We start from the raw sequence: 21,620 nt of genomic DNA, 5'->3' as shown, positions 1-21,620 counted from the left end.
GCTAGTCTAACATTATCTGCTTCAGAATATTTTTCCCCTCAAAATTTTATATTAATAGCGTAAAACAACAACTTAACCAAAAGAACAACTTGAGGCAATGCACTCATATTTCTTTGTACCACATTAGAGAGTGTAATAGCAAGACTTTCAGTATGTCCCTATTATCCTCTGTTTTATAAGAAACATCAAACTTTAAACCGGTGAGCTTGTGCAGGAAATGAAGATGACAAACAAGGAACTTGGAATTAATTCTCCAAAGGCACCCACTGCTGCCACCTACAGACGAAACAAATTCAGAGCTCCTACCCAATAATAGAAAATTTATTTTACTACACCATATTAATTAATAGTAGTAAGTATTCCCCAGGCAACAGGTCTACACTTCCCCCCAAAAAATCTATATTAATACAAAAACAAATCTGTGATGCTAAAAATAACTGGTAACTTACTACTTCTCAATTATCAATTATATGTAAAACTTCAGGTAAATCATTTTAGAAATCTTCCTAACATTTTCAGAATTTTCTTAGAAGTAGGAAACCACTGAAATACTCAATTTAGTTTTGCTTAGCTAGTACCTTCATTTAACAGCACAGCAACTGGACTTTACCTAGTGAGTGAAAATGAGTTGAATGTATCACCAAACCAGTATACACATGTGCTGCAAAATCAGCACAATAGAGTACCTCAGGACTGAGTAAGTTCAGGTCTAGTCATGATTTCTTATAAAGCAATAGACTAGGAAGTTATATGGAAGATACTGAAATATTGTGTATAAGGGTGTCTTTTTTATTCTGGTAGCACACAGACACAGAAAAAGGCCTCTTTCCTTCAACATAAAGCATCCTTTTCTGCTGTCTCTATTTCATGATTTGATGAGCCTGAAAAGAAAAAAAATAAAATAAAATAAAATAAAATAAATAAAAGCAACATTTGGTGAGGAATAATTCAGATAAACCAAAGAGCTCGGCTTGAAGGCCTAAAGATAGGGATGTCCAGTATCTGCACTGTGGTTCGGTTGCTGTCTATGGCTTTTCTGATGGCTAGCAATTAACAACTGCAATCAAAGTCCATGCCCAGGAGCAGATATTTTTAATTGCTGCATGATATAGGCCTGCACAACATGCAGTCAGCAAGCCTCTTGTGCAAAGCACAGGGAATCTGTCCTGTTCTGCCCATGCAAATCCTAGGAATGGCCCCAGATCCCAATTATTTTCATATAATGAGAACTTAAGAACCATTTAAGTGAAAAAAAAAAAGTGACCATGAAACACTTTTTTTGTGTGTGTTTTGTATCTTTATTATCACTTTAAAATGTACATTATTTATAGATAATATATTATTTACCTCTACGTGTTTTAACTATTATATTCTAGGTAATATATAGAATCATTTATATGTATAAACAACCAGATAATGTTTGAAAGCAAACCTTGAAATTGGTGACATTGGTAGTAGGGTGATGGTTGGACCAGATGATGGTTGGATCAGATGATCTTGAAGGTCTTTTCCAACCTTAATGATTCTACGATTGTGTGAATATTGTTAAAGGTGCCTATGTTAATATTAGCTGCATTAATTTCAGGTTCATTTTTCTTTATCCTTCTTTTGCAGGTACTTTAAGGAGAGAACACGTGTGCTGGAATGTCTCTAAGAATGCCAGTTGAAAAGCAATTCATCAGGAGCTTCAGAGAAGGCGCTACGTATCTGAATAGGTGAATTGCAGCGTGTGTTGCAGAAGGTTATTTGCAAACATGACATTACTATTTGTATGACAAGGACGAAGTTTCACAGAAACGCCGAATGGCGGAGGTGGGAAGGGACCTCTGGGGGCCATCTGATCCAAACGGCCGGCTCAAGCAGGGCCACCCAGAGCAGGTTGCCCAGCCGCATGTCCCACAGGTGACTTTAGAAGATCTCCAAGGTGCAGACTCCACAACCTCTCCGCTTCCAGAGTCACCACCACGAAGCCAGCGGACGCCGGGCTCCCCTCAGGGCCGTCCCAGGGCCCTGCGGAGGGCGGAGCGCGGGCCGGGAGGCGGTGCAGGGAGCCCAGCGGCTTCCGCCTCGCCGGTGTCGCCGGCCGGGTAGCCTTCGGTGCCCGTGAGGGGAACGGGGCCGGACCGGGGGTGGCGGTGGCGGTGGCCGTGGCGGTGGGGTGGGGAGGGGATCGTCGCGGCGGAGATGGTGTCGCTGCTGCCGCGCATCGAGCGGCTCTCGTCGCGCGTGGTGCGGGTGCTGGGCTGCAACCCGGGGCCCATGACTCTGCAGGGCACCAACACCTACCTGGTGGGCACCGGGCACAGGTAACGGCACCGATCCGACGGCGGGGGAAGGGGACGGGGACGGGGCGGCGGCGACTGCCGCCGCCCCGTCCCCGTCCCCTTCCCCCGCCCGCTTTGGGGCCCGTGCGCTGCCTCCGGGGAGGGAGACGACGAGAAGGGGGAGCCGCCATCGGGCTTGTTCCCCGCTCCCTGACGACCTTTTAAAGAATAAAAATTAAAAATTTTAATAAAAAAATACCATTTTCGGAACCGGGCTCCCGGTGTCGAGGTCTCGGCGAGCCACCCTTAGGCTGAGGGGGAGTGGGCGGGCGGCTTGCCACAGGCCTCGGCACTCCCCGTTGGCACAAAACTGGTCAGAGGGCACAAAATTGTGGGTTTGTGGACCAGAACTCTGAGCCCCTTTGTAAACGGTGCTGTCATGAGGCAAAATGTTATAGAGGAAAGAGTCTTGGATATATTGTTTTGTGTGTGAAAGGATAAACCTTACCTCTCAAGTATAGCAAGTCTCAAACCCTACCTGTCAAATATAGCAAGTTTCCCGTTAAGGAATATAAAATTTGAAAGTTTAGCAGGTTTGGAAAAAAATATATATATAATATATCTAAATATATATAATACATTATATACATACACAAATATATATATATATATAAGCTGAGGGAAGCCTGCCTTCCTGGACTCCACACAGTTCTGTGTGGAGTGACCCAAGCATCTATATCCTCCTGATGCCAACCTGATCCCAATAAATGAGTGCAGAGCTCCCCGGTTTTGCCTGCATTAAGCTAGACCAAATCTAGCAAAACATTGCCTTGATTATGGTGGGTGGGTTGGTAGCTGAGCTGCGCCTAAAAGCAGGGTTCGAATGGTGGCGCGCTCAATTAATTTGAAAAGATGCTGGAGCCAAGATGGTTCTGTGTTAGTGGTGGAATTAAACTGTAATCTGATAATTCATAAGGACTGAGAATTAAAATAATGTTAAGTGGCTTTTAACTGGTTTAATGATTAAAAACTCGTAGTAAAATTTAGCTGGAGATACCCATTATTACCACAGTTATATGCAATGTCATTATTTTGTTTGTTTGTTTAACATGATTTAACTCATATGAATACTCTGAATTCTCTGTGTTCTTTTGTGTGTTTTCTCTTTTTTTTTTTTTTTTGGTCCATATGTAGAAGAATCCTTATTGACACTGGAGAGCCAGCTGTTCCTGAATACATTGGCTGTTTAAAACAGGCACTGTCCGAGTTTAACATCTCAATTCAAGAAATTTTAGTGACACACTGGCATCATGATCATACTGGTGGAATACTTGATATCTGCAAAAACATCCCTGGTGGTAGGCCAGAGATTTTATATATTGTTGAATATATGTTAGGTATGTGGCAAGAGACAAGTTTTGTATAGCTCTTCTATGTGCATCAGCTGGATTATTCTTCTGGAATATCCATGTAAACCACATGTAATTTAACAGAACTATTGTAAAGTGTAGAATGAGAGCAGTGAATAATTTGAGTATCACAGTTGAAATACTACATTTTTTTCTTCAACACCTGTGAATAACATCATAGTGAATTTTTCTTACAAGTAAATAATAAACAGTTTATACGTTATTAAAAGATGTGAGAAAAGCTTGATAGTCTCTACATTGACAGTAGAGAAAAATAGAAAAAAAGTTCCTTTCCAGACTGACAGTAGTGACAAATTGACTATTACTTTTACTTGTGTACGTCAATAAATAATCTCTGAAAAAGAAATATGAATAACTGCTATTTCATACAGAAGACCATAAGAAATTGCTGACAAGTTCTTAGGCCTCAAAACACTTGGAGAAGATAGGGACGTTTACAGATAAGTTCTGATGTAAAATGTGCATTGTGTGTTGATAAGCAGTAAGAGACATTTCTCTTTTGATATCTGAGAAGAGAATAAGCAATAAGAATAATGCAGCTCATCTTAGTTCTGTTGGACTTTGTCACTGGCTTTTGTAAAGTTGTAAAGTCATCGGGTGTTGTAAAGTTGCCAGATGCACGTCTTCAGAGAAGCCTGGGCACTACTGGAAACAACATAGGTGTCTGTGAGAATTTTGATCCTGTCAGCTCCTGAGTGTGACAGTAAAGATTTGCAAGGGATATAACTGCCTGGTTTCTAGGTTGCCATCCATACCAAGGCATTCAAAACATAAACATTTCAGAATGATAGACACTGAGGGAAGTTTCAGGGCAAAAAGGCTCCATCCGATGTTAAATAAACGTTGAATAGTGCTTCTGTGACTCATAATGTAGAGCTTGAGCAACGGAGTCTTAGTGCTGTTCCAGAGACTTATTTTTTGGCTCTTGATGAGTCAGGAAGGAACAACATTTGCAAAATGTAATAATTATTGGATTTTTTTTTTTTTACTAATTTCACTCATGCTTTTTCATCTTCAAAATTGCTGCTGGTACAGAGTACAGTATATCAGATTTAGAGTACAGTAGTAAGACTTCACTACTCTGTAACTCCAGAAGGTTGTTTAATAAACATAAAATTACTGTTCAGAATTCCTTGCTTCAAGTTTAGCAGTGTAATAGTGTGTAATGATTAATGGTACATCTACAAAGAGTAAAAGTAATTCTGTGGAGTTAACTTCGTTAGCGACAAATTTAAAATACGAACCATTATTTTCTTTGCTTCCTTTAAACAGACTCTGAATATCGCATCTGTAAGCTTCCTCGTGTCCCTGACCGTGAAGAAATAATAGGAGAAGGAAGACATAAATATTCATATCTTAAAGATGGGGATGTGATACAGACAGAGGGAGCCACGCTCAGGTAAACACTAATTTCTGCAGCTTTGCTCAATCACCTTTTTCTTCAGAATTCTGGCACATATATGTATCTTAACTTTTAATGATTGGTAATCCATACATCTGATCCTGTCAACATTTACTCTTGTAGGCTTCCTATCCTGATCCAGGAGGATATGCTTACCCAAAGAAATTGTTCTAATGAATGGGTATTATCAGGAATCAGCCTTTAGTCTTTGGCCACGCCAGAGAAGTTAAGAACATTTCCCTTGAAAAATAATTCCTTAGGAAAAAATCATACAGGATTTTATGTAATTTCTCATTACTCAAGTAGTCATGATGTAAAATTAATACCTTTGGGGATGTTTATGTTGTAAAGATGGATAAGGTAAAATATTTCCAAAGGAGACATTAAAAAAAGTAATATTTAACATTAAAATGTTAAATTTGAATCCTTTTACCTGTCAGGTTCTTGCAGGGTACCAGTTGGGAGAAAATTCTTCCCAGGGAGCACATTGCCTGTCTTGTTTGCATGAATGAGTCTGAAACGAATCCCACCCTCTGTCACACAGGCATCAAAAAAAATCATTGATCATTCTGTCTCCAGAATTCTTTCATCAACAAGGCATTACTCTTCTCAGGACAAATTTTGCTTGTTTTCTTCAGTTTAGATGTGAATCATATTCCACTTGCAGAATATTTATTTTTTTTAAGTTTAAAATAAAATACACAGAGTGGGCATAGAAATATTGAAGACATAACTACCGTAAGTGTTTGGACATAATCAACTTACAGATGGAAAACAATTTGACTCCAAGCAAGGCGGGGGTGATATATTTTGGTGTTTGCAGTTACGCAACCAAATTTTACGCTTGGTTAAAAGCAAATAATCTCAACTGGTTGTTTAATCGGTACTTTAAGGATAGATGTCCATCCCATTGGTTCTAAAATAACAATATCTGCATGTTACATTTCATGTTGCAGTTAGCAACCTTCAAGTTTTAAAGGAGGTGTGCCAGGGTGCATTGGGTTCCTTTTTGTTTGTTTTTAACAAGTTAATAATGAAATTTCCAGGTGAAGTTTCATAAGGAACTGGAAGATACCACCTCCCACAAAGGCAAGGTGTAACCTATCAAACTGATTTTATGTTGCCTCAGCAGGGCAACATACTCACATATTTTCTGCTGAACACCATGTTCCGTAAGAGCTGGGAGTCGTTGCAACAGACAGTGGTGTACCACTGGTCTCCCAGCCCTGCACTGACTTGGCTGGGTGCTGTTTAGCCATGGCTTGTACACCGTGCTTGGCACCAGCTCTGTAAGTTCATAGTCACTGTTTTGATGCAGTGAATTTGATTGATTCTATTGAATTTTAGCAGTGATGCTGGTCTAAGTTGCATGTTTTCAGCTTGAATCAGAAGGCCTTCTGTCTTTTGAAAACTTGTAGCGCAAGGACACTGCAGTGCAGCTCCATAGCAGCTCGGGTATACTATACACGAATAAACTGGTGATCTCTAACGCGGTATTCATTCAAGTCGGGGGGTCCTAAGTCCATACCTTTCAGATGTTTCATGACTTGCACATAGAACAGCTAAAAGACCACAGTTCCTCGTATTTTAAGGTTCTACTCCACTGTGTCATGGGGCCTTCAGGGTAAAGTAAGTTTTGGGAGACAGAATTTTATTTGGTTTGGGTCCAGTAGTACACAGTGAATTTCCAAAAGAATTAACAACATCACCCTTACCCTCTTTTGCCAGGTACAATATATATGTCATGAACTTTACACTTCTCAATCTAGAAATAACGTGATTTTTTTCTTTCTTAAAGTATCAGAGTAAAGCCCTCTGTACCACAATTTTTACATGATTAGCAAGTTACCTTAATGTACTTTTATTATGATGTGTCATGTAATTCAGCGTATATTAGTGATGATGAAAACGGACTGTAATTAGACAAAATGATATCCTGTTTACATTGACCTTCTGAGTACTACACTTTTTCAGACTTTCAGTCTGACTTTCTTGGTACTATACTTTTTCTCATTCTTGTTGTAGGCTACTCTGTTGGTGTATCATTTTATCATTATTTGTTTCTACCTTCTGAAAATGAAGCTAGAATTTCTGTATGACTGGTATATGAAAAACTTACACTTTTGTTGTTCTTCTTCTTTAAACAGAGTTTTACATACGCCTGGGCACACTGATGACCATATGATTTTACATCTAGAAGAAGAAAATGCTATATTTTCTGGTGACTGTATATTAGGGGAAGGAACAACAGTAATTGAAGACCTGTATGATTACATGAAAACTTTGAAAAGGCTATTACAAATGAAGCCAGATTTAATATATCCAGGTTAGTTGTTCTATTTTTAACTGCTATATATTACTATATAAATTGTATCTCCTCTAAGAACCTGAGAACTCTTACTACGTCAAACATCATTATTAGTGTCACAACTACGGTTCATTACTTAATGTGCTGCTAGCACTAAGCTATGCTGACTTAATGGCATGAAGTTTTGTAAGACTTACAAATCTTTCAGTGATAGATGTCTTTCTTTCCTGTGGTTTCTCCCGCTGAGGGTGAACCTTGCACTTCTGTATTAAAAGCATACAGAGGCCAGGATCTTTTACTGTAGGAACCATAGAGAAAATTGGGTTTACTTTTATTAAACTATCCATGACCCTTAATGTTAGCCTGGAAGAGAAAAATAATACTTGTTCTTTTGGTCCTCCGCAGCCCTAAGTACGCTGCCAATGTGGGTAGCTTTTGTTAATAATGTTTGTGGTAGTGTTCGTAGTAGTAGTTAGTAGTAATAGTGTAGTTAGAAGTAGCAATGTTAGTTTTTTAGTTGTGTTAGTAATGTCTTTGAGAGAGAGGTCTGTCCTTTGCAACACAGATTAATCACAAATTCATCTTGGGAGGCTGCAGAACTGTCAAATGGTTATCTTAGTTAATGACTTAGCTCAAATTTGAACAAGAGCCAAGAGGTCGAACATCATGTTCTAAAAATAAATTGCTGATTCATTCGGTCTGTGACATTGCTTTTCATTTTTTCTTCTTATCTCCCCCAAACCTTGGGAATGCATTTAATTTTCATATAAGCCATGTGTCTATTTGACAAGATTGGATTTTAAGAATTCATTATGTAACTAAGGTTTAAGCTCCTCATTTTCTTTTCAGAACTACATCTCAGGATTTTTTCAGACCTTTTCCATTTCATCTTTTTCAACTAGCCATTCTGAGTGACTCTCTATTCTCATTTCCGTCTTCCTCCATTAACCATCTATGTTTAACCTACATTGCTGAATCTCTTTTGTGTTCGTTTTTAAAATATACTTCTTCTGAAGTAGGTGTTCTTTAAGGGCTTTAAGATCTAAGATCATAAAAATGCTTAGTTTTTTTTTTTTAAATGCTATTTAAGAAAAATACCATTCTGTGTATTCCATGGATGTGGAGGCTGACACAGAAATAGTATTTATAGTAATTGACTAAACTAGCAGTAAAACTAAGAATATTTTAGCCTCCTGAATCTCAATCTATTGATGAATGAAATGTTCTGCTTTCTTAAATATCTGGAAAGCATAATCTGTTCCTTTATTTGATTACTGTCTTCCAAAACCCTATATCCCAAATTCTTCTTGGTTTATCGGTTTTATCTGCTGCCTTTCACTTCTTCTTAGTCATTATTTATCTAGATTACACATTCACCAAGGTTGAATATTTGTCCCACTTATCTGTAACTGTTGGCTACGCTGTTGTACATGTGTTCATGCTGTACTTGCAGTTAGGAAGACGGTAGGACATTGTGCATTTCCCTTGATAAGTAGCTAAGCGTTGAGATGGTTTGTAGCTAGCTTTGTTTCTTTATCCATGCATCACAACATGTACATACAATTGTGTAAAAGATAACTACTACCAAGTCAAAACAATTGTTTATGTGATTGGTATGTACTACAATAAAATAATAACTATAGCAGAATGCAGTTTGTTTTACCAGTCCATTCTATATAACCTCAATACTTTAATCTTTTTACAGTTTTAGATCTTCATAATTCTTGTATTGTCTCTTTTCCCTGTCCATGCTTTAGCACTGACATTGCAGTCTGAGAAATAAACGTAAGAGAGCATGAATTTTTACAACAAGGTGATTGCTGGCTAGGTGTTAGTAGCAGAATTGGCCAATCCTTCCCTTTTCATGTTTTGTTTGGCTGTTTGTTGTTTGTTTGTTTTTGTTTCTAATTGAATGTGGAAATTACTTCTGGCAAAGTACTCATTGCAGTCTATTTTCCTGCTCATAGTTGAGAATCTTTGGGAAGAGAAAAGGGTGTTTTAGCCGCCAGAGGGCTCCCTAACCTGTAATAATAAACAGTGTTACTTGATAATACAGAAAAAAATGGTAGTTAGGAGTCTGTGCAAGATTTCATGAGCCAATTATTTTCTTCACTTTTATTCTTTGTGTTTTAATTTCTCCTGTGTAAACTTAGAGAACCTGTGTGTCTTCACAGGGTGCTATAAGAATAAATACTTGCTGTTTGTGATCACCTGAAATATACAGAGGTCTCAAATAATATGAAGCTGTCTGATGCAACATCTAAGTTAATATTGGAAAGATGGTTGTATTTTAAAAGATCTGTTTAAAATTCTCAGAAAAGCTTTAAATATATGTGGATATTAATTTATTTGTGAAATTAACTACACTGCTGTCCCTGAAAAATGACAAAGTGAAAGATCCACATCTAAATTTAGTACAAGCTTTCTGACATAGTTTTAATATCTGTATGTGCATATGAAATGGCAGTAGACCATGTGGCATAGTGAATTCCTAAAGGGTGGATTCATTTGACACTTTTTATTACACAAATATTTAAATCATGAAAAATTGTTTGCTCATTTTCTATAAGCTGCCTGTCCTCAGGCAAAATAAGCCATAAATTAAAATGTCTTGAAGTTAAAAACTCATTTAGTCAGTCAACCCAAAACTATAAGCAAAGAATATAATGATTTTTTAAATATAGTGAATAAAATAAATTGATTTGGATGATACGTAATAATTTCTAAAAGACAATTATTTTTACAGTAGTTGCTGTCCTATTCATTTTATAAAAAAAATACTTAGAGTTTAGTCTGGCAGAGATGGAAGTTGCTGCTGCTACTTCAGGTGAGGTGTATGAGGAAAAAACAGGAAACCTTGCTGTAAAAAGCATGTGATAAATATTCATGCAACACTGCAAGTAAATTTGTCCATAGGTGAATCATAAAGTTTAATTTGTGCGCACGTAACTCCCATATCTGAAAAATATTTTGATTTCATCTGTTATTTATTGTATCATGAGGCAGTTTTTCGTTTTCCACAAAGGCTAGTGATTTATCAGTTAAGCCTTATTCTAATTTTATTCAAAGACCTATCAGTATGTTGAATGGTTCTCATCTGCCTCAGTAAGTCCAGGAAAAAGCATGTGCATTTTTTTTATTACCCAGCCAGATCCACAATGATCTATATGTAACCTTTCTTGTGCATCACTTCTTCCTGCCCTGGCATGTTTGGATTGTCTCACTGATTTTTCTTCTTTCTTTTTTTTTTTTAATTATTATTTATTATTTATTTATTATATGTACAAACATATGTATGTAGGAGAGTAAAGTATAGCGTGTGAGTGAGTTGTGAAGATCTGTACTGGAAAATTTATCTGTCACAATGTTACTTCCCTCACCTCTGTGTTTGCTGGAGTTAGCTACCCTCCACAACAGGAACAATAGTACAATACAGGAGTCTTTGCCTCACCCATTACTCTGTAGAGACCAGTATCAGTTTAAGTCATCAATATCAATATTCTCTGGAGGGTGTGAGTCAAGCAGAGGTAATATAAAAACCTGATTCTCAAATCTATTGAGTAGTAAACTCCTTTTTCCATTTTTTCTTTATTGACCAATCTTTATCTAGGTCTTTCCTTGCTTTCCGTATACCATTGGAAGTATTCCTTTTCCAAATTCAGACTTTTTAAGATCTTCTAATTCCCCCTTTCCATCTTAATCCTGTTCAAGTGCAGAATGTGATGCAGACACTCAATTTTAGTCTATTTATATGAAAAAAAAAAACTACCATAGTTTACATAAGAATGAGTCAATTATTCGATAGCATACTTAATTCCAAATGTAAGTAATATTGCTTTGGTATGTGTGTTTCAATTTAGGTCATGGCCCAGTAGTACGTGATGCAAACACTAGAATTCAAGGATACATTTCTCACCGAACTGCTCGTGAAAAGCAAATTCTGGATGTTTTCCAGAAGAATGTTGGAAAATCATTTACATCCTCAGAGCTCCTAAGTTTAGTATACAAGGTAATTCTTGATTAAAAGATTTCAGATTAAACTAAAGAAATTGAGGTTATGTTCATAAAATAGTGTGTGACAGCCTAAGTATTTGAGTGAATATCATGGTGCCTTTTTAAAAAGAAGAAGAAAAAAGCTTTAAAAGATTTCTGCTTGTTCAAAATGCACGTGACTGCCTTGGATTGGGACCGACATGATTCTTAAAAATTTCTTATTTCACTATTTAGATGGTCCTAAATTCTGTCTCGTAGGACCAAACAAAAATACAGTTTTAGTGTTTTGTCCCAAGCAGAAATTACGAGATGACTGTTAATTGTTGATATGTCAAAGGGTGTTTGGAGACAGATTGGTTGGAACATTTGCTTCCTAATTCATCAGCCTACACTTTCACAGAGATGGATATTGCTCTCAGAAGTCGGGTAGATTTGGGCATCGTTAGACAGGCAAAAAAGTCATTGTTTGCAACTTCATTCCTCATGTAACCTCAGTAATTTGAACATGTGGTGTGGGGATTGTCCCTTCTAGCAAATAGAGTTCAGAGAGATGCAGCATTAGCTTCAGAAGATGTCATAGTTGACAATGGCTGTGGTGTGTGAACAGGTCTATAACAGCTTCACAACTCGTTTTTTCATGGTTCTACTAATTCCCAGATTCCAAAGAAGTGACTACAAGTCACACTGAACATTTTGAAGTGCTGATGTACCATTATCTGTGGCTGTCTAGCTCCTGCAGTTTTCCTGCTTGAAATACTGCAGTTTTTAAGTACATAGCCATTCACGTGTTTCTGTAAATCAAAAACCATTTTTCCTGTCATTATCAGATAAGAGTTTTTTTTCAGTACTACTAAAGCTTTAATGTAAAAAAGGTATAATCTGTCAGAACTTTTTAAAGATTTGCAATTTACTGAGACAGTTTTCTAAGGATTTCTTCTGACAGACTCGTGTAATTTGGAGAAGAACTTTTGTAATTTTCAAAAAGGAGTTTTTACTTAGATTATGCTGGAGAAAGGAATTTTGAGAAATATTGTTCATTGTTACTTACTCAGCACTGAAATTTTTTAAGATACACTTTGTCCTCCTGAAACTGTTTGCTTACTGATTTACAAATACTAACTGTTAAAGGACTTTTAAACTCATGCAAGTAGTATCATGAAATAGAAGTAATATAGGTATCTGGAGAAAGGCCTCTTTAAATTTGTCATTAAAACCTGTGGAAAAATGCTCAGCTACACCAACAACCCAGTGCAGACTAAGTTCAGTAGAACACAGTCTTTGAGTTGGCCAAAGTCTGTATAGTACAAGTGCATGATGCAAAAAATAAGAACAGTAAACAAAAATGTCTTATTAGGCTACTAGTTTAAATGGTGCAAAATTGGTTTACACATTCCATGCTTTTATCGCTGTAAAACTAACTGAATGTTCAACATAGTAATTCAGAAGAGGAAAATCTATGTTAATAAGCCACGATTTCCATATATTGAAAAAAATCATTGGGCGATATTGAAAGATATTTAAACAAGTACAAAACTCATATTTGTATTCCCCTTAGGACATTCCTGAAAATTTACTGCTAGCAGCAGAAAAAAACCTCCTAGTCCACTTGAAGAAGTTGGAAAAAGAAGGAAAAGTGTGTAAGTTGTGGGTAGTGGGGTTTAAAGACAGTCATTTTCATTTTGATTTTCTGTGTAATGTTTGTTGTGTCCTGGTTGGGGGGAGCAGGAAGAGACAGAATCTAATTAATAATATAAATAAGATTAAATTAGTGTCTTCTAACTACACCTTCTGTTTATTTTAATGATAAATCAGCTGATAGGCTCAGTATTGTTTGAACAATAGAGATTTATTTTTTTTAATAATAATAGTAACATGATTTTTATTCCAAGAAAATAGATTAAAATCGTGCAAGCAGTTATTTTTATCAAAGTTTGGAAAATAATGGTTTTAAGCATACTTTGTAGAGAATGCCATTGACGCTTACCGACATGATGCTGCACCAGCAGTAACTAAATGTGATCTCAGTTGTTGGTTATTGACATACATTATTGAGCCTAGACCTACACGCTTCTCCAACCTGGCTACACAAGATTGCTCCAGGGTATCAGATGCTATGGATTAAACTTATCCCTTCCCTTTCACTGCTGGGGTAGCTCAAGCAGCAACATTTTCTGTTTAGATGAAATAGTGGATAAATTAACTTTCTCTTTACAGGTAGACTTGCAGTCTTTGATACAAAAGACTGTGTGTGTCCATCTTAAACGTTAAGGAATTGATTTGTCTGAGGAAGCTAGTGACTTTCATCTCTTTAAGCCAGTTTTGCTCAGAACAACTTTTTCATGTTTACTGGACAAAAATCACTCAGTTTTCCTCAGAAATCACCTTTGAAATTTGAAGAGACAGCAGATAGGGAGCTTCAGTCAGATAACTGTTCACAAAGTAGCAACAGCTTGAAACAATTATAAAGTTGTAATAACTAGAGGATATACTAATCAGAGGAATTGATTGTGGTTCCTTTAATTAAGTTGGAGGTCCTTGATTTAGCTGCGTACTCCAGCTTTCCCAGAAGCACAAGAATTGCCTTTTAAAGTTTTTTGGTTTGGTTTGGTTTTTAATCTTCAACTTGTGCTCATAGAGAAAGAAGAAAGCAATCTCATCAGAACACTTAGGAGTTTCTTGTGATTATCTCAACAGTGTGGGAACAGTTGCTAACTTTTTCAATACAATCTTAGACCCAGTTCTGTAATACACGCTTAACATCATGTGACCGCTGTTGGTTTTTCAGTTCAAATTAAGGACATCTGTTAAGGAAAACTGATTCTATTGGTTCTGAGCATGTAGCGTAGAAATGCTTGCATACTCACTTTACATGCTCATTTGGCTTTGATACAATGTCCTTACGAGCCAGTCTGAGTTGCAGTATTTCAGGTTTTGTTCTCATTATGGAAGACTTGAGCTGCAGTCATAACACTGTTTGCTTAATTTTCACAAAATATTTTCCCAAAGAAACATGTTGTCAGTGTTGGTAATAAATGTGACAGCCGTATTCCACTGTTACTGGAGAGCTACACCATGCAAATTATGGCCATATGCTGTCTGCTGCAGTCATTAATTCACCACTACATTCTAGGGATTGCAGTTTATGTGGGTACATAACTTTTAAAGCTACAATTAGGAGTGATAACTGCCTTTAATGATTTACTTTTCTCACTTCAAACAGAAAAATAATGCCTTGTATACAGGAGCATGGCACAATACGTGCATTTAACTTTCTCCTATATTTGGATGATTGTCATTGTTTTGCATTTTTAAAAGACCGTTGATGAAGAAAAAGAAATAATTTAACTGTTGCTAATTTAGCAGCACTTTTTTTCTCTCAAGTTCATAAATTTCAGAAAATGTAGCAAGTGCTACCTCAAATTTATTAATAATCTTGAAATGTTAATATCCTGAACTTAAAATAACTGTAGGATTATTAAACCCTTTTTTATTACTCATGCTTTATATCACTAGAAGTTACACTGTGATACAGATAATGTTTATTAGCTTCCATTAAAATTCAGCATTGGCCTGAAGGAGAGTATTTTAATAGAAAAACTGGCGGTGTTTAATTTAAAAAAATGGTATGTACAGAAATGTACACGTGTACAATTAAGGTTGAGATAGTCTAATGTTTATACGCAGCATGTAAGTGTTAATTTGTGAATAATTTGGTCTTTTTTTTCTTAACAGTACGTGATGCATCTCCCAACTTCAGATGGAGAAACAATTTATAACTTACACAAGATTGCTCAAAAACATTCTCAATCTGCACAGTTGCTGCATGAAAAAACAGAAAGATGATTGCAGATGACATGTAAAATAAAAATTAATTCTTCTTTCATTTAAAAAAGTATTAACAATTTTAAAGCAATGTTATAGTCAGTTAAATGATAATTTTCATATTCTACTTTATGGGAATTTAAAAATTTATAGGTACTGAGGTTAATAAAATAGAATGAATGTGAAGAACTGTATGTTACCTCTGTTATAAAATGCCAAGCTTTATCGTTGGTCACAGAAGACAAATAGCAAAGTCTATTATATTATAAACTTAATCAAAGATATAAAAAATCTGTAGTAAAAAGAATAGAAAAGATTTGACACTAAAATTGTTTTCATTTTCCTGTGCCTTTCAAAAAGTGTCTTTTTAATAATTTACCTGTAAATTCTAAAAAACGTCCAATTTTTATTAACAGGTGGAAATGCTGTTTTTCCTTTTTTTTTTTTTTTTTTAATTTATGTGCCTGTGCACATTTTTGCTGGTTACTCACTGCAATGTGTTTTAACAAATGCTGAAAGTACTTCCAGACTTCTCTGTTTTCTCAGGCAAACATGATTTCTGTGAAATTCATTCAAAGTATTCATCATTAATTTTAACTACATTACATTTTAAAAAAATGCACAGAGTTAGGACAGACTTAAATTCTATCTTCTAAATTTCATCTAAGAAAGGGATTAAAAAGCTGTGTAAATTGACATACCTATTGTGCACCATATGAGGTTAAGTTTTTCTATCACTTTATAACTAACAAGCTTCAAATTTTGCTATTAACTCCATTTAAACTACAATTATTTTAACTAAAGGTTGTATTTGATTGTAAGATACTGTATAGTGTGTTAAAATGCAGTGTTTGAAGATGAATTTTAACTTAAGGTTCAGTTTTCCATGTAGCTTAAACTTTCAGAATAATGTATAAATATTTGCATTACTTTGTGTATTTAAAATGTGTGAGTTTCTTATGATTTATACACTCTTTTAATGCTGGTCCAACTTAAAAAAATGAGATATGAGATGTTTAAAGGTACCAAAGACAAATTCAAGGAGACAATACCGAAGACAAATTTCAAGGACCGAAGGTCCTTGAAAACCTTTTAAGTCCAGTCCTGAACCTTCATTTGTGCTTGGGTACTTTGAATAGGCATGGCTTAAGAGTTTTCATTATCTTATGAAGTTAATAGCGTTTGCTCTGATATCTGAGCCAGATCCAATATGAAAATATACCCAAGAACAGTGATCCAAAGCTGAAAACATATTCCGAAGTAGTAACCAAACCACTGAAGAGGGGAAGTGTTAGCTTTCTGCTCTATAAAATCACAGAATCACAGAATCATCTAGGTTGGAAGAGACCTCCAAGATATGATGCTTTTTGTAAACTTTCTCCATCTGATTTTCAACCACATCGTGATTTTTGCTTGCTTTCTGTGCAGTGCCATTTTGAAGTCATTTTCAGGTATACTGTTCTTAGTTTTTTCTTCCTTATGTGTTTTCTGTTTAATTTTCCTACTTTCGTATTTTTCATATTTTATTTATATATACATATATATAGTATAAACATAAAATATAAATATATACTTTTGTGTTACTTCTGTATGTTCTGTCTTCTAGTACAAACACTTTATTTTTTCTTCTCCTGCCTCCCACAAACATTGGTTTTTCTCAGTTCTTTTTGGTTTGTTTCTCTCTTCATAATTACTCAGAAGCTTTCATGTAGACTTCTTGCCATTAATAATAATTATTTTTCTGTAGTTACTTCATGAATGTTTGCTTACCCTTTTCATTGCAAGGAATGAAAAGGTAATTATCATCACTTCTTTTTTAAAAAGCTCATTCACATGCTCTGAATTATGACATTTTGCACAGAAATATAAGTGGAATGGTACAGTTTTCTGTCATGAGGGGAAGCTTGAGTACCTACAACCGGAGGCTAATAGCCAGAACCTGATATGAAGTGATGATGTCTCATTACTTTCCCAAGCTAAAGAAGTCTAATGGCAGCCTAAATGTCATTGAACCATTTTCTTCTGTTTTACTGTGTTTCGTTTTAAATACACGGAAACAACTTCAGAATCGAATTAAAGCATCTTTGAAATTTGCAGACAGTGAAGAAAGAGATATGATGCAAATCAGAGAACTAAATGTTCCATGCCGTGATGCAGCAAACACCTAAAATTCTCAGACGATGACAGAAATTGCAGTTTAACCAGACTTGACTTGTCATTCATGATCATATATGGTGTCTGAAATTTTAAAAGCAGAGATTGCAGTTACTAAGATGTATATACATATAGTGAAGGATACTTGCAACTGCTATGACATGTTGTAAAAGTCTTAAGACTCCTTGTTGACTGAGATTTTAAGTCAGAAGGAATGTGTATTTAAAAATAGAACAGTAATGTAAGCTATATGCCATGTATGTATAAAAATGGGGATTAGCCTACTTACATCCCTTGCATTTGAGTACACTCATCTGTCCAGAATGCATTAAAAGTTAAGAATAAAAATAAGAGAAGGGGCGAATTCTGTCTGATCAAGATGGAAGGGCAAATGTTGTTCAATGCATTAACTTTATAAACAGCTAGGGACAGAATATTGAAGGAGCACAAATTTGCTTTCCAGCTTTCCTGGCAGCTAGTTTTAAGATACTGTCCTGAGAGACAGAATACAAAAAGGTAGGTTTTTTAGTTTTAAGAGCTAGGAAAGAATTTTGTTAGAAGTTATAACCCTTTCAGGTTTTCCATTCTGTTTCTTGCTAATTTTATATTTATTGTAAAATGTCATTCTTGGTTATGTTTTTAAGCATATGTGATGATGGAAAGGTTTCCAAATAGGAAGGGCATTGTTCTGTTTGTATCTGTTATTTCTGGAGCAGTAATATGGTTACTACCAAATCCTCTACAGACTTGCAACCTGCAACAGATTTCAGGCTGTCAGGATCTTCTTTCCTAAGTTGTGTGATCATTTTGAAACCTAGTCTTTCAATATACGGAAATCTGGAAAGAAACATGGCAAACATAGACCAGCAACCCCTTGGCAAGAGGCAGACTAAGGACTGACAGGCGACAGTCTCAAGCATTTTAGATCATCACACTTCGCCTAAGGTGCCATAAGAAACATCATATGGCAGAAGAGGGAACTCCAATAGAAGGAAGGCATGGAAAATATTCAGATGAGGCAACAGGTTTCTTTATTTTCTGTTTCAGTAGAGTAATTTATATTACGATAAACACAAAAATGGATTGAAACCAAGAAGATCTTCATGCCTGTGTGACAGGACTGCAGCCGGCCGTTCACAGCATTTGCTGATTACAGCGTGAAAAAACGATGTCCCACCCCAGGCAGTTAGTTAAATCTTGTTTCCTAGGTTCTGTGGACCTAATTTCTTTTAAGGTAGAGTTGAGAAATGGATTCAAGAAAAAAAAAGAATTTTAATTTTTATACCATCTCAATGTGCTTCGCTTCTGCGGTATATTACATCCATAACTGTAGGGTGTGTAATTGAGGATCTACTTTCACATCAGCCGTTCTTGCAATAATGTTCTTCTTGCTTTAGAATTATGAATACTGGTATGGCCAGGAAATTGAGATATTCCTAAGGTATAAAAACATCTTGGTACTGAAATACGAATGCTTGTTCACTTTAGACTTCTTTCTTTCATATATTTAAAAATAAAATGTGAGAGGGGAGGGGAATGTATTCTGTAAATACCCTAGATCATCTCCAGTTAACCAGTATTCCTCTCTCCCTAATTTAATAAATTTATACAGAACCTCTGAGTATCTTCACAGCTAATTTTTATTCATTGCAGTATACCTCTGGTTCTGAAAATTCTTGATTTAATGCTTGAACCTGAGCATAAATCTGTTTTTTGTTGACAAGTGTCATTCAAACTCCTAAGCAACAGCACTGTGTGCCAAGTTAAGAATAATTATTTCTTGCTGTTGCATGTTTTTTGGATTATTTTGATTTTGCTTTTTCCTACATGAAATGTACTGCAGCTGTATATTGTCAATCTGAACAGCTCTCAGAATATAGATTGAGGGATGTTACAGTTTTCAACCTGAGCTTCAGGCTTAGCAGCGAATGATCATTCTAAGATATGTTGTCTTAATGTTGTTTTCAGGGATCGCCTTTAACCCAGTGAACACTGTCCTCTTCTGCCCATATTGATCACTTCATTCCCTAGTCCCCCTTTATTACTTTGCCTAGTTCTTGCCTTTCCCCAATACCTTGTTTCTTTTTTTTTTTTTTTCCTCCTGATTAAGGCAGTTTTGATAAATAAAGAAATTCTGATTGTGGCTCAATGACTAATTCCAAAACCCCCTTGCCACTGAAGTGTCACAGCCACTTAGAAGGTTTGTTTTTGTTTTTTTTTTTTCTGCTTTGTTTATTTGTTTTTCTCTTAAAGTTAATGGATGCCAAAGAAAGTCTTTTCCAGGAGGCTCTGAGGCATTTTTGTCCTACTTCTGTTTCTTCATTCCTACACACAGCCCAACATTTGGTCTAGTGTTCTGATGAAAGCAACACAGGAAGTAGACTGGGGAGATATGAGTCTGCTAGCTGGTGTTATGAAGCATTTGAGCTGTTACTTTCTAGGACAACAAACTTAATTTTGTCTCAGGTTTTACATCTAAGAATTGTAAGGGAACAGCCCTTCTAAAGTGTTACTGGGGAAATTAGTATTTAAAAATAAACACTCTAATATGTGTTTATTTTTTAAGAAAAGACTCTAATAAGAGACTTTTTCTTGCTTGAATCTGGGCACATTGCTTTCAAATACAGTGACTACTGTAGCAAACCTGGTAAATTTCTGTTTTTTAGTCTACAAAACATGGAACTGTGAAGTAAAATGGAAAACAAACCAACAGAGTATGATGACAAAGCATGACAGACAACATAAGTTCCACCTAACTTGATGTCATTCATCTCAGTCACATTGCTAGAAATCGACTATTCAAAACATTTTGAACATTATTTCAGAGTTGCATTGTTGGAGTCAGTACTTTCAATGTAAGCATAATAATAAGTGTGTGTATATATATATATATCCATGGGCATCTTTTAATAAAGTTTCAGTCAAACTTTCAAGTGAAATGGAATCATAGAATAAAATCATAGAATCATTTAGGTTGGAAATGACCCTTAAGATCATCAAGTCCAACCATCAACCTAGCACTACCAAGCCCACCAGTAAATCATGTCCCTTAGTGCCACATACACGTCTTAAATATCTCCAGGGGTGATGACTCCACCACTTGCCTGGGAGCCCATTCCAATGCCTACCCAACCATTCCATGAAGAAATTCTTCCTAATATCCAATATTTCTAAATAATTATAAAATTGATCACAGGGACAGTTCTCTCTTTTATAGTCACTTTTTATTCATGAGTTCGTGCATGTCAAAAAGTAGATGCACTGCCTGGTCCTACGCTAACCAGCCAGATCTTCGAGTCACTGGTCCACACGGAAAGAAACCAGTTCATAGACATGGACTGTCTGTGGTGCACACTCGTTCAGCTCTGACGAGGCAAAGCTGTACTGAATAGCTGCACCGTAACATCTTATCAGGATTCGTTAGCTGCTGGCAGCAAAAACCCTCCTGACAATGCTTAAATTCAGCCATAAACGACACCTTTTCTAGAGCTTGATCTCCATATATCCATTGTGAATATCTGTCAGCTGGAAGCTTTAACAAAACTATTATGATGGGGGGGGGGGGGCTGTTGCGTGTTTTCTGCATCTGTGCTGGTTTTTCGTAGATTTGTCTATTTTAGCTCCAGAACAGCTTTCTGGTTTGGGAGTGGGTGGTTTTTTGTTTTATCCACGTCTTACCTCCCTTTTAATGTCTTTTCCCCATTCCCTATTTCCCGTTTAGCTTTTCTGCCCTTCTGCTCGGACAACTTTTCCTGCCCCTGGCTTCCCCGTTGCTGTTACTCGGACCACGCTTGTTATTTCGGGCTGTACGTCAGGACATAAGCAGACGGGACGCCAGGAGCCCGCTGCCCGCTCGCAGCACCCGCCGGCTGTGCCTCAGCTACAGCCGTAACGGACCCAGCGAGCCTAGCCTTCCGCCCGCTCAACTTGCGGCTCGGGAGAGGCCTGACGAGAACACAGCTCGGCGAGAGCCAGGGTGGAGGAAAGCGACCGCAGGTAGGCTCGCAGGACCGGCGGAGCTCGGCCTAGCGCAGCCGGCCGCGCGCCGCGGCCATTTTGTGCGCGGGGCCGGGCCCCCCGCCGCCCTCGGGGGGCTCCGGGCGCCGCCGGGCCTCGGCTCCCCGCGGGGGCCGCGCGGTGGAGGCTCCCCGCCGGCCGGCAGGGGCGCTGGCGGCGGCTGCTCCCTGCGGCCGGGCAGCGGCGGGGCCGCGGCGGGCGGGGCGGGGTGAAGCGGAGCGGCGGCGGCT

At 37.1% G+C, this 21,620-nt stretch overlaps 1 protein-coding gene across 2 annotated transcripts; it reads left to right on the top strand.

The window, feature by feature from the left end:
- Window positions 1–2,103: 2,103 nt before the first annotated feature.
- Window positions 2,104–18,991, top strand: LACTB2 (lactamase beta 2). Of its 2 annotated transcripts, none has more exons than XM_066993076.1 (7): window positions 2,104–2,306; window positions 3,459–3,622; window positions 4,967–5,093; window positions 7,244–7,422; window positions 11,265–11,413; window positions 12,953–13,030; window positions 15,130–18,991. In XM_066993076.1, exons 1-7 carry the CDS (start codon window positions 2,185–2,187, stop codon window positions 15,238–15,240), a joined length of 930 nt encoding a protein of 309 aa, XP_066849177.1. In that variant the 5' UTR covers window positions 2,104–2,184; the 3' UTR covers window positions 15,241–18,991. The 2 variants fall into 2 exon arrangements, with proteins under 2 accessions (XP_066849177.1, XP_047933004.2); XM_048077047.2 differs by having other exon boundaries at window positions 12,953–13,034.
- The last annotated feature ends 2,629 nt before the right edge of the window (window positions 18,992–21,620 follow it).

The sequence above is a fragment of the Anser cygnoides genome, chromosome 2, assembly GCF_040182565.1.
Source record: "Anser cygnoides isolate HZ-2024a breed goose chromosome 2, Taihu_goose_T2T_genome, whole genome shotgun sequence".
Classification (NCBI taxonomy): Eukaryota; Metazoa; Chordata; class Aves; order Anseriformes; family Anatidae; genus Anser; species Anser cygnoides.
The sequence above is the reverse complement of the archived record's forward strand: the minus strand, read 5'-3'. Positions and strand labels throughout refer to the sequence as shown.